Source organism: Xiphophorus hellerii, chromosome 9 (genome assembly GCF_003331165.1).
Source record: "Xiphophorus hellerii strain 12219 chromosome 9, Xiphophorus_hellerii-4.1, whole genome shotgun sequence".
Taxonomy (NCBI): domain Eukaryota; kingdom Metazoa; phylum Chordata; class Actinopteri; order Cyprinodontiformes; family Poeciliidae; genus Xiphophorus; species Xiphophorus hellerii.
In genome coordinates, this window is record NC_045680.1 from 5,278,741 (window position 1) to 5,291,921 (window position 13,181).

The 13,181-nt window shown below is 37.8% G+C and overlaps 1 protein-coding gene across 2 annotated transcripts in view; it reads left to right on the forward strand.

Moving 5' to 3' along the window:
* dennd1b (DENN/MADD domain containing 1B) overlaps nt 1–13,181 on the forward strand; it is a 138,883-nt gene that overhangs the window by 101,176 nt on the left and 24,526 nt on the right. For both annotated transcript variants that reach the window (XM_032571735.1, XM_032571734.1), the window contains 3 exons: nt 2,057–2,158; nt 8,682–8,772; nt 12,192–12,232. In XM_032571735.1, the coding sequence (XP_032427626.1) occupies nt 2,057–2,158; nt 8,682–8,772; nt 12,192–12,232 (234 nt within the window). The remainder of the gene's footprint in view (nt 1–2,056; nt 2,159–8,681; nt 8,773–12,191; nt 12,233–13,181) is intronic.

Consider the following 13,181-nt stretch of genomic DNA (forward strand, 5'->3'; position numbering starts at 1 on the left):
AGAAACCTCCAGCAGAACCAGAACGTGGCTCTATACGCTCGGCCATCTGCCACAGACATTTCTAAATGAAACATAAAAAGTGAAAGGTTAGGGAGAACGTAAATGCTCATTTAGCCTTGATTGTCACAAAAAAAAATTAATTATTGCTTTCACTGTCACTGAAAAAAACTGGCAAATCAAGAAAAAGATAATTTTATCTGTGGCTGATCTTTAACTTATAAAAGATTAACACACATTTGCTTAGCTTGATGACATGGTTTCTTATCTTTACCGTTTTCAAAAAGGGAAATTATTTATGTCAAAAAAATTTTTTTCTTCTCAATAACTTAGACAGAAATAACAGAAATAAAGCATTATGATAATTGCTGATTAACTATATTCAAGTCTATTTATATTAATGAAACCAGTGGAGACTTGCACTGAGATTCAAATCTTAAAGGTTGGAAAGCTTCCTTACCAGCACCCTAATTTTTAGCTCACTCCACAGATTCTCTATCATAATAAAGTTCCCACTCTTGCTGCTCCAATCCAAAACATTATATAACAATATAACTTTCAGTCACAAGGGACACGTTTGTAAATATAAAAGCCTAAATCTCCAAGGTATATGGATATATCTGGGTTAAATTATAAATATGCTCAAAGTAAATGTTGCACTTTCCTTAAATTTTCATTGTAGGATTATGTCTCCCTTAGAAAAGCACCTTTTAAAATTAAACCTCGCTTCTCCAAAAAAGATATCAAAATAAGTCAATAAAAATGTAATAAAAAATAAACGAGCACAAGGAGATACAGACCAAATTATAAAGTACATTTTAATATATAACAAAAAAGAGGAAATTAAAATAATCAAATATCACATCATTCAAATCAAAATATTCACTGCCAAACATTACATTAATTTTGAGGCAGATTAAAAGGGCAGAAATGAATTTGCCAGTGTGATCTCATCAGGAAGGATATTGTAAAGAATCAGCGGTCCAGCAAAAAAAGTTTAATATTCTTCAGTCCTTACTGTGGTGTGACCAGAAAAGCTCTGACTGAGCTATCAGCCAGAGGTATGAAGTGTCTGTGAAAAAAGAATTAGGACACGTCATTACACATCCACTTCTTCTTTTAAATGTTCAGGTATGGATTTCTAATACAGATATATATATTATGTTTCAACAAAAGAGTGACTTAATTGCATTTAAACAACAAAATTGAGCCTTTTTATTCATTAAATAAAATATATCAATAACACTGGTAGTTTGGAGAAAAAGTTAGGACACCCTACTCGCTAGCCTTACCCTCTTTTAGTTGAAAAATCTTCTTTTTGCTTTTAAAACTTTTCACAATTTAACTGGAGCTGTGTTCTTGTGAAGTAATTTGGGCCACTGGTATCATTTTCCCATCCTTGAAAATGAGGTTACTCTCCACTGTTGTTCAGTTGTTTGTATGAGCCACATTGCGCTCGTAGCCTTGAACAGACAAAGCTCATTGTTTTCACTGCACAGGAATTTAGAGCATCGTTGAAATATGTGAGAGTTATGTTAATTATAAGATAACATGAATTAGAATTGACTGGAGGGCAGCGTGTGATTGGCCCGGAGTGGTTCTGTTGTCATCCTCTGTGTCTATAGCTCACAGGCCAACAGACATGATGTAAGAAATGGTAATAATGTGATAATGTGTTTATACGGAGGACTGGGAAGTTTAGTGGGACACCGTCATCTGGTCCAGCGCAGCTCATATGAGCGCTGCCAGCGGAAATGGTTGTAAGGGAACTGTTTTCAATTTCTTTTAAAAACTTAAACTTCTTGTTTCCTTTCTGTTTCAGTATTACTCGAATCTTCTACTTGTTTCTCACTAATGAGGAAATCAGTTGAAATACTCCAATAGGAAAGCTGATATCCAGTTCCTCGCACACTGTCATGTTGTAACCATAAACTTTCATTAATTTTATTTGTATTGAGTCCCAAGCTCAGCAACCTTTGCAACTCTAACACCCATTTTTTTTCTCTATGGCTACAAAATAAGACTTGTATTTTGTAAAATGAAACATTTCTCTCTGCAGGGAGAACCAATCACATTCTGCGAGGAGAGTTTTGCCAACCATCGCTCGAGTACGATGAAGAACTTCCTGTCCATGGCTGTCAACCTGCAGCTCTTTAAACAGGTACAGACAGCTGTGTATGTTTATCTCTGTTCCACTGGCACTCCTTTCCGCATGTTGGAGATAACAAAAGTGGTGCAACCTTTTAAAAATAACAAAAAAAATGTGGGAGTTAAGTTTGTTTTCTGTTCTATAATTTAATCTGTGTGAAAAGGGGCAGATTTTTCATCATTCTTGCTTATCATTTTCTTCTTTCGCAGTTACTTATACAGTGTATCTTGTTGGTGTAGCGTATCTGAAGAACACACAAGTAAAAAAAACAGGACAGAGGCTTTATTTAGTCACCGTCTAGGAACTGCACTTTTGTTAGGATGCTTAAGCGGGTTTTTTGTTGGGAAGTGATTGTTACAGATGGACGCCATCTCTCAGCAAACTGTCAGCTGCTCAGGGTTAGCGGTTAGTATCTTGACAGTTCAGTTGTTCAGTGAGGAGGAATTTAGAAGAGCAAAGCCTGGATTATGGACGGTTACTGACCCTTTCAAACTGTTTACGGTCATTATCTCCCTGCTCAGATTTTAATGTTTCTCTGTTTATTCAGTTTTTATCATCAGCACAAACAAAAGTGATAAATTAGGGCTGTAGAGTCCACTGACTGCATAAAACAATAACAAGTTTGCATTCTGTCCTCAACATGTTTGTGCCAGTCTTTGAAAGCACAAAAAGCGCATGCCAGACTGTAATTCATGCCCTAATGAATGTCGTTTCTGCTCTGTGGTGCTCAGTGTCTTGTCTGCTTAAGCAGGTATTCTCTACTCATGTGTGGTTTGTTTTAAAAACAAACAAAAAAAAAATAAATCACTCATGTATACTTAATGTTTTCCCTCCAAGTCCCTTCAGCAATGCTAAACTTAGCGAAGCCAGAAGAGGAAAGGCACCTCTGGCTTTCCTCTCGCTCTTTTTCCCTCACCTCTTTGTGCTCTTTGACCCATGATAGTTGTGTGATTTCCCCTCGAGAGTACAGAACAGCGGCCCTCAATCAGCCTTTTGTTTCTCTGGACACCCTGTTCATAATTTTCCCAGGCAGAGGAGATAGTGAGCATCAGTTCAAAGCCTCCTCCGGGCCGGCTGCCTCCTCAAGCGGTAGCATTGGGAAACAGGTCCTTATCTCCTCCTCCTCCCCCTCTCGAGAGCAGGGGATGGGGTGAGCTTATCTGCTCCACTCCTCTTTCTGCTAAAGAGAGCGGGGCCAGTGGTTTTGCCCGAGCGATGCTCTGACCATGACCCACATCCGCTCAGAAACACACATGCAGTGCTTCTCTTGCATGGCCACACACATGCGCGCATAAATTTTTATATTGATAGGTACATGCTGTGAGAATGAAGATGTGCTCTTGGTCAGTAGTTTCTTATTCAATAGTTTTATCTCAACTACTTTTATGTTTTGGCCAATATTTCTCCTTACCCTGTTCCCAGACACATGGTCTACATACTGACAAACACACAGGTAATGGAAACAAAAACCAAGACAAAAATTGCAGAAGAAAATTGGTCTTCTATTTGAAAAACCAAACTTGACCATTGGTCAAGAGCAAAATGATCATTCAAGATAAAAGAAGTGATTGCAGCTTTTGCAGCTCGAGTTTGAGTTCATAATGCAAAGATCTGTCTGGTAATTCATACAGTGAGGAATAGGAAATCAATTCCCTTGTTGTCTGAGTTGCAGTACATTGGAGACCCATTAAGCTGGCACTGTGCTGGGACTTAAGTGTTGTTAGTCGAGTCCATCCTACCATTTTTCCAATAACCACACTGTTGTTTAATACACTAAAATTGTGTCAACATTCATATAGATACTGTAATTTGTCCTCCTGTTCTGACCAGGAAACCGGACATATTGTGGAAAATTCTCATTTTGCAAGTTTTTGTATTTCCATTTGGGTTTCTACTGCTTATAATAACAGGCCAAGCTCTTAGAAAACAAGCTTTTTTGGTGTCTGGAAAATGAACCGCTTCAAAAACTGCCCGATTGTTAAGTCACATTTGAAAGGCACTGCCCCGTTACCTAGCAACCCCAGCCAAGCCAAGCCCTGTGACCTAGCAACCCAAGCAGAGGTCCCTCATGTTTGGTCAGCTGGTTTTACTGCTGTATGTGCTGTACAATGGCTGCTGGAGAAAACAAGTGTTTTGTTATTGACTTACCTTCCAGAAACTACTTGCTGCATTGTAGTTAGTTGTGCAAGAGGCTCTATTTCTGCTTCTCAAAGATGTATGGTTGTATAATTGTGCACCCGTTTGCAGCCATGTTCACATAAAAGTTTAGTCGGGAGGGCGTGGCCAACAGCAGCTTATTTAAAGCGACAAGGTGCCTTAAAACAGCTCATTCTGAAAGGAGCTCGAAGTAGTCTAAAACTAAACTAAACTAAAATCTCATTATCTATTAATGTTTTTGTGCAAAAAATGTTTCAAACATTTGATCCAAGTCATACAATTAAGACAGTGCTACCAAATACATAGAAAATGTATGTGAACTTTTGATTTTGAAGAAATTAATAATTAAGTCTATGACGTGTTATTTCTCCAACTTTTGTGGCATTTAACAAATAGAAATAATTTGATCATGCTAGCTGACCTAAAGCAAGAGGAGCTTGCTTTGATTTAACTTCAGAGAGTAAAAATGCTGTACTTTCATACGGTCTATGCAAACTTCTGGTTTTAACTGTATTTTTATTTTGAAGGTCTGCAGGTATATTGGGTTTAATGACCTTTTGAAAGTAGAACAGTTTCCACAAAAGTTGCATTGCATAAAGCCTTAGTAAATCTTGTTTTAGTCTCATATTTAATAGATTTTATCTTTTTTTATTTCAATAATTTACCCCACTCTCTAGTGGAAGTCCATACATCTTGAATAAAATCAAATTCACTGTAAATTACTCATTTATTTATTCTTAAAACAATGCCCAAAGTCTGGGTTTTATACTCTTGGCCTTACTGATTTTCAACCTTCAAAATTTAAACCATACTGTTGGACTCTGTTGACCTCAGTCCACATTAAACAGTCCAAACCACATGTGAATACCTCTGAAGTGTTACCTGAGGTGGAGGTGTTACCATATCTTAGCAGGAAATTGCTTTTCTACATGTACTTTTTTGATTGATTGTAAGTGTTTTTCACTCCCTTTAAATTACCCGTTTAAGTAACAGTCTCCTCATTTGAGCAACACGGAGCTGTTAATCTAAATCTGCAGCACATTATGAATAATTGGGAGACTTAAATTGCTCAGTTAACTGAAAGAGTTTGTCTTTTTACTAGACAAATTTTACTGACAAATCTTACATTGCAATACACCTGGTTATATTAATGTTAGAGAGGATATGGTTAAATTACCATTGTTTTAATGAGTTTATCTGACGTATGAAGCGATAATAAAAAAGAGCATGTTGGAGTGGTGCAGGAAAGAAAACCAGAACCCAAACCATAAATAATTTTATCTTTTTTTTCTGAGTAATAGTCTTTACACTAATCCTAAAATACACACGCAGAGGCCACATGCTTCTTAAAATGTCACATATTCACCTTCTTGCACACACAGGCTCTTTTTTTTTCTTTCTCCACTCGGTCAAGCAGTCCATCTTTGTTCAGAACAGAACAAGTGGGAGAAATCTTCAGAAAGAATGCGGGGGAACATCTGTCAACATTAACCTGCTTCCTATCAACCGTCTCCAGCTCCTGCACTCACTCAGACTCTCAAGCACACTTCGATTGTCATGTGGATATTATGCAAACAGAGATAGAGTAAATGAACCCTTTTCTTCTTGTTGCAAGAGCCTGAAGGGGCACTTGTACCCAGATGGTTTACTGCCAGTAGTCTTCTATATGTATATTTATTCAGTTTTGGTGTATATGAGCAGAATTGCCAAGGCAGTATTGGAAAGAGTTGCTTAAAATAGTAAAGCCAATTTTAACATAAATCTTGGATCTCTTAATGCATTTCCTCTATAAAGTATACAGTTAACAAGCATGTGGCACCACTGAACAGATTTCAGTACTGTCTATTTCAAATGTTTCCATCCGCGCCTCATGAGATTTTGAGGTTGTTTTTTTTCCTGTACGCTTGATTGACATCTCTCCTAACATATCTTGCAATGTCAACAGCTGCCACTTACTCCTTAGTCGTAGTCTTTACTCATGGGGACTCTTCAAATAAGGAAGTGTTTGGACTCCTTTTAGGTTCTACATTCATGTCGCTCTAAATGAACTTCTGTCGATTCTTAGCTTAATTTCTGGTTATGCAGACTAACTAGAGGCCAAACAAACTGAGGCAAAAGCTACAGGATCAATAACTTTCCCCTTCTTTACTGTATGAAAGCCAAGTTAAAACAAAGTCCCTTTACTATAAGATTATATGAAGATTGATTTTGTTAAATTCACAACCTTTGCATGGATTTTTAATTGCATTTTTTAGCAAATAAACTAACTAGGTTTGTAACGGTGCTATCTTTATGTTTCTATGCAAATTTGGACATTTTTATGTACATTTGTTTAATTCTACAATATTTTGCCTAAGACCATGTCAGGTCTGACCTCCTTAAGTTGAACAGTTGCTACTGCAGTTGAATTTTCCTATTGGTTATAACACAACAGCTTGGTTAGCATGTATGTTGCAAATCCACTATTATTATTATTATTATATTATTATTTAAAATAATAGCTTGCAAAATAGCTCTTGCAAGCTATTTTGCAAGAGAAATGTAGAGATATTGAATTGTATTTTTCTTCCATTTTACAATTAAAGACAATGAGATGCATTGAGTTTGTGGCTGTCAGGTGAGAAAAAGTTAAATAGATCTGAAAACTGCAATATTCTAACATCATCTGTATTTTGTGTTAATAAATCTGACCCCAATTTGGTCTTGGAATTTTAAGTGCTTTTTCTTCTCTCTCTAAAAGCAGAGAAAATGACTATCTCCCCTTTGTTACTGTGTTTGTGGTACTGCTCATGCAGATGTAACAGATGTTTTTTTTTAGTGGTGGTTTACATGTTTGTGATCACAGCCTGCCATTGTTGAGTAATGTCCAATTAAGGCCCACAGCGAGGCAGGTAATCTGGCCGGGGTTTGAGTGGGGGTGCAGGGTGTTTAAGTGGAGGCTCGGGCTAGGTGATGATTTGGGTTGATTATCTCCGCTAATTGGACCAGCCATGTAGCGGAGCAGCCGATGGAGTCGGTCTCACCTCTCATTAAAATGATCTAATGATTAGTTTCCAGCTCTCCTGACCAGAGGAGCGGGTAGCCGTGTCGGTCGCTAGTTAGCAGGCTGTCCCTGAGGACATGCACCCAAGAACAGGCTGTACTGGTGTTACACTGCGGACGTGCTAACACAAGGGGGAGGAGTAGGATTGTTGCGTTAAAAAAAAAAAAGTGGTCTGACAAAATGTTGCTGTCAAGTTTTTCTTTCATTTTTGGAAGACTATAGTGCTATTTGTTAATTATTAAAAAAGTTAAATAGGGTTTGGAAGGTTGAAGGTTTATCTCACTAATTAATGATATCAGTTAAAAAAAGGTTTGCCTTGAAAACACATTTGGATTTTATACATAAATTGTAATTATTTTCATTATGTTGTTGCAGATTTTTACCTGTTTTTCCACCTACTTGGACAAAGAAACATGGCTACAACTGAAAATATTTCTGCTTATGATTCAAGTGTCAAAGATCATATTAATATATAAACATATCCATATGTATGTATATGACTTCTGAAAGTTAACTTTTCTGGACTTTGTTATATATTTTTATTCAGTTTCTAAAAATGCTAGACAATATATTACCCATTTTCCCAGAGCATTATTAGTTTGCAAAAATATTGAGACTTTACCAGTAAAGTGAAACTTGGGCTCAGTTAACATAGGGATTCCTATGATTGTTTATTAAATTAGGAAGATTTTCATTGTTAATAACTATGTAAAAGCATTGTATTAAAAATCCAGCTTTGACAGGATATACAACAGAGTTAAACTACTCCTGCTGTGGCAGCAGATTCTTTATAATGGTCCAAAATGCTCTAAAGAGGCTTTGATGTGTTTGTAACTGTTGTCTCTTTCCTCTATTTTCATTTAATCATACTCTGCAGGAGCCCAGCAAGCAAACTCTTATCGCTTTTTTATCCGAAGAATGCACTTAGTTTATTAATTTAACTCGACGAGTGTTTGTTATTGTTTATTTTGTGACATATTGATGTGCTGTTTGTCACTGAGCTAATAAAACGTGCAGCTGTCTCGGATGTTAAGTTATCCTTATTTATGACGTGGAGTTTAGTGGGCTCTGTGTTACAAAGGGAGGAAATGAAACTTCCTCATGTCTCAGACAGTGTGCAGAATTTAGACTGCAGCTCTAATCCCTCATCTGCTCCATATTAACAAATCCCTATTACCTGGAAACCCACCTAATCTCTGGATGTAGTTTCCGTCAGGTAGGATTAATAACACCCCTCTGAGGCTCAAGTGTTTGAATCTGTGTATATGTGAGTGTGCCCCCTCTCCCGCTTCTCCTCCACTCCTTTAATAAGCATGTTGTAATTTATGGTTGCAGTTCATCGACGGACGGCTGGCCAAATTAAATGCAGGCCGCGGCTTCACCGATGTGTTTGAAGAAGAGATCACAGAGGGGGGCTTCTGTGGAAGTGAGTAGTGCCAGACTTGTCTGTCAATAAGATTAACTGTATTTATTTTTCATATTTATTGTACCTCATTGATGCTGTTGTGCTATTGTTCATGTGAAGCACAGGGAGGAGAAGAAAAATAAACCAAAAGAGTTATGTTTGACCCTTTTACTGCAGTAGAAATTGTGTTTTCAACCAAGTAAAGCTTTACGTGTTTAAAAAAAATTGAAATAAATATGTAAAACCCATTATGATGCTTGAGTTAGCATCATGAGCTATAAGTGTCATAAAATAAACTCCTGGTTGTTTGGTCGTGTTGCTCCAACTCAAAACTCTCAGTTCTGACACCAGAAAAGTGAAAATGAACAGACCCTCTATCACTGACTAAATTAGCTAAAAACAACGCCACTGTAAATTTACCACAAACTTCTCAGTTTATCCTAAGAAGCTCCTGGAAATCTTGACTATTTTTGGGAAAGAAGAAGAAGTTGAAACGACAGAGCTGATCTTGAGTCTTTGGTTAGGCCCAACTATGAATCACCAGCATGTAACACTCTAATAAAAGTTAAGTCGGGATGTGCTGTGGTGGCACAGGGGGTTAGCACGCCCCACGTTTGGAGGCCTTAGTCCTCGACGCGGACGTCGCGGGTTCGACTCCCGGTCCCGACGACCTTTACCGCATGTCTTCCCCCCTCTCCTCACCCTCCTTCCTGTCTGCCTACTGTACAAAAAATACGAGCCACTAGCGCTGCAAAAAAACTCTTCGGAGAAAAAAATGGAAAAAAAAAAGTTAAGTGGAAGGATAACTACAGCTCTCAAAGCTGTAGTTATCCTTCCACTTAACTTTTCATTAAACTACTTTAATACATCACTAAGTGAGGACCTAGTTTCTCTATCAATGACTGATTTTATTTTCTTGCTTACCCTCCTCGGAGATGTCATTGACTCAGCTGGACAGATTTCAAGTGAGCCAAAAACCTTCAGTACAACTTCTTTTTTCCAACATCTGGTAACATGAAGATACAGACCAACAAGTTTTGGCTCTTGGCCTTTGTCACATACAGCAATTTTACTCTAAATGTTAGAGTAAAAAAGCTGATGACCATCATGATGACCATATTATAAAACGTCTAAATATATCACTCTGCTTAATAATTTGAAACAAGTTTCACATTTTGCTTTTAAACTAAAGAAATCTGTTAACATTTCAATGGTATTCTAATATATGGGTTTCTTGCCTGGATTGTATTTCTGCTTCACATTTCTATGGTATATGAAGATGCATGGCTTTGAGTAAATAGCACTCCTGCATCATCTCTTCACGCATAAAGGAAATGAAAATAATCTCCTGCTAAGTCAGCATTGTGCCATTTATAGCACACATAACCACCACTGCTATGAAATGTATGTTCCCAATAATAATCGTACCTGTGGTAATGCTGTGCTTTGCAAATGTCATGCCTGCCCTGACAGCTAGAGGAATCCTTGACTACAAGTTCAGTACTTCTTGCCAAGCTGAAAGCCAAAGCAGAAATTTGTGCGTGTGTATGGGGGTGTACCTGTGTGTGCGTGTGGGTGTGTGTGTGTGTGTGATGCTTCTCTCTTTGTGAGCATGACTAGGTGGATTTTGTGGAAACTGGCAAAAAAGAAAAACCTATTAAATTTTAGTGAAAGAATGAAAAATGCATCTGAAAACTAAAATAAAACATTGCCCTTGATCGCATGGCCTTTCAGAGTTTCCTTTCAGATTCCTGTTTGAATTCAGAATCAAAATTTTATCTCATGCTGACAACAAAGAAGCACAGAGATCAGAAAAATCCTTTTCTATGAAACTGAAAAAGAAGTTTAAGGGAAAATCATAGCAAAATGTTTATCAATCTTCTTTTTCCATATTTTGATTTATAATGTAACAGTTGTGTTGTCCCTGTACAGCTAAGTACGGAAATGTTTAGATGTAATTTTCCTTTTGCTTCTTAAACAAAAAACTGAAGGTGTGCACTAAAAGAAACTGAAAGCAAAGCACCACAACCCAATGGTTTGGTTTTATAAAAAATTTTTAAAGCCTTAGAGGATTCTCAACAAAATGTCATAATGCAACTTTTATGGTTGTCGCAATTTGTGTTAAGTTTTAACTCTCAAAGATGAAGGTTACAGCTTAAATATTTATTTTGTTCTTACTTTTTTACACTTTGACGTTTGTGATCATCCAAAAAACAATGTTAACATCAGACAAAGATTAACCACATAAACGTAAAAAAAGTGTTTCAAATGACGATTTTCTTTATTAAAGTGGAAAAATTTGAGAGTTTATGTGAAAATATAGCTGCCCCTCCTGGTAAATCACACGTTCACCTTCCAAACCTTGGCTTGATTACTGCCAGACCTGCGGATTTAAGTAATCACTTGCATAGAACCTGTCTGACAGCATGAAGTAGGCTGAAATGTCACAAAAAGCAGCATCTAAGGCATGTGTTTCTGCCCTGTGTTTCTACATCATGCCAGAAACACATGGTCACTTCCATCCATCGGCCAACAAAGGTTTTAAAGTAATTTCCCAGGCTTTGGGACTCATGTGAATCACGGCAGCTGCATTTCCATTACAAATGCACGTAAAACTTTGACAAAAAAAACACAATTTTGCAATTGTGGTGTTTCTATTAAATAAGAAATGCAATTAAAATCGTGCGATGAATCACACACTGCTCCATCCTCCTCTTACCACTTCCTGTCTTCTTCGTCTTTTATGAAACCAGTAAAATCCGGTTGCTGATCACATGACTCTAGTGATGCAAAAAAAATATTCTATTGCAGTTTTGTAAAATACACAGATTTTGTTACAGCCGAAAACCTACCTCATCCGCGCACAAATTTTTTTTATCGAAAAACATATTTGTTTTTTTTTATTGCCGTGTTTCCATAAAGTTCTTCATTAATCCAATTCATTCATTTATACAATCAATGGAAGCGCTGCAGCTGATTGTTAAAAGTCCTCCAAAGTGATGGAAAAGACTAATTTCTAGTTATCACAAACACATTGTGGAAGTTATGATGTTTAGGGGGAAAACGTCTTCCACATAGAGCCTGGTTGGTTTGGATATTTATTTTTCTTTAATAAAAGCAATGATAGTTTGAAAACTGCATTTTGTATTTACTTGTCTTTGGATGATGTTCATATTTGTTTGACGACCTGGTGTCAAACAAATATGTGGCAAAAAAGAAAGATTAATAGTAAAAATATAAGAGGTGAATATTTTTTCACAGCACTGTAAGTCAGTCAGGCCTAAAACCTTTTTAAGCTGTAGTTTATTTAGGATTGTTTTTCTGGGTCTGAGTGTTGCTCATAATGATTTATAATGTTGCTTTTAAATCATCCTGAAAACAGCGAGCGTCTGATGAAACGGTGATTAATTCATATCCCTGGTTTTCCCTCGTCTCCTCAGGTAATTCAAGGTCCTACCAGCAATGGATGCACACTGTGAAGGTATTTACACAACGTCCTGTACAGCATCCAGCTTCTCTCTCCGGGTTCCTTGTGTTTCATTTTTATTCTCCACTTATATTTAATTGAAGGCCTGATTGACACAGCTCAGTGTTTGAAGTCTTGCTATTGCCTTTGGAATGAAGGGATTGCCTGAACGTACAGATCCAGCTGGAGTGTGTGTGTGTGTGTGTGTAGCGGCGCATGCAGCAGGACACTGGATACAGACAGGGAGGAAGACAGAAGCGATTTGACGTGACAAGACGTCCTCCGACATGACATGTTGATCTGGCAGCAAACACAGGCATTACGCCGCTGAACCAGCCCAAGAACATACATCTCTTCCTCCTTCATCTCTTTCGGGCCCTTCCCTCATATCCTTTCCTTCCCTTATCTATCTGTCTTTATCTCTCTCCCCCTTTTCATCTCTGTCACCCCCTCCTGATTTCCCCTCCCGTCTCTCACTCTCCCTCACCCTCCCTATCTCCCCACGCCGTCAGCTAAGGCTGAATTAGTTCTCTAGAGTGCTCTTCAAAGGTTTGTTAAAGTTCACATTTCCTGACTGACAGGGATCTATAAGAAAGGCCTTCACCTCGGCCCCTCTCCTCCTCTCTTTCTGCCAACTTCTGAAACGCTGTCTGCCATTTACTCTGTTTAGCCGTTTAGTCGCCGTTTTGTGCTTACACTAAAGACCAAACTGAGAAGAAAACGGCAACTCTGGGAGAAAAGAAGAAAGACACTGAGAGAAACAGATTGGGCACCATAATGTCAGCCTTCCAAACTCAGAGGATGAATTGAGCACGTACAGTCCCCTCCATCACTCCTTTAGGCTTCTTTTTAATAAAACGCTCATGAATGCTGTGAATTGCTTAGTTTATTGAAGGTATGCTAGTTTATCAGCACTGTTTTCTGCTGTTCCTACAATATGACTGAGCGATGCAGAGGTCTGCAT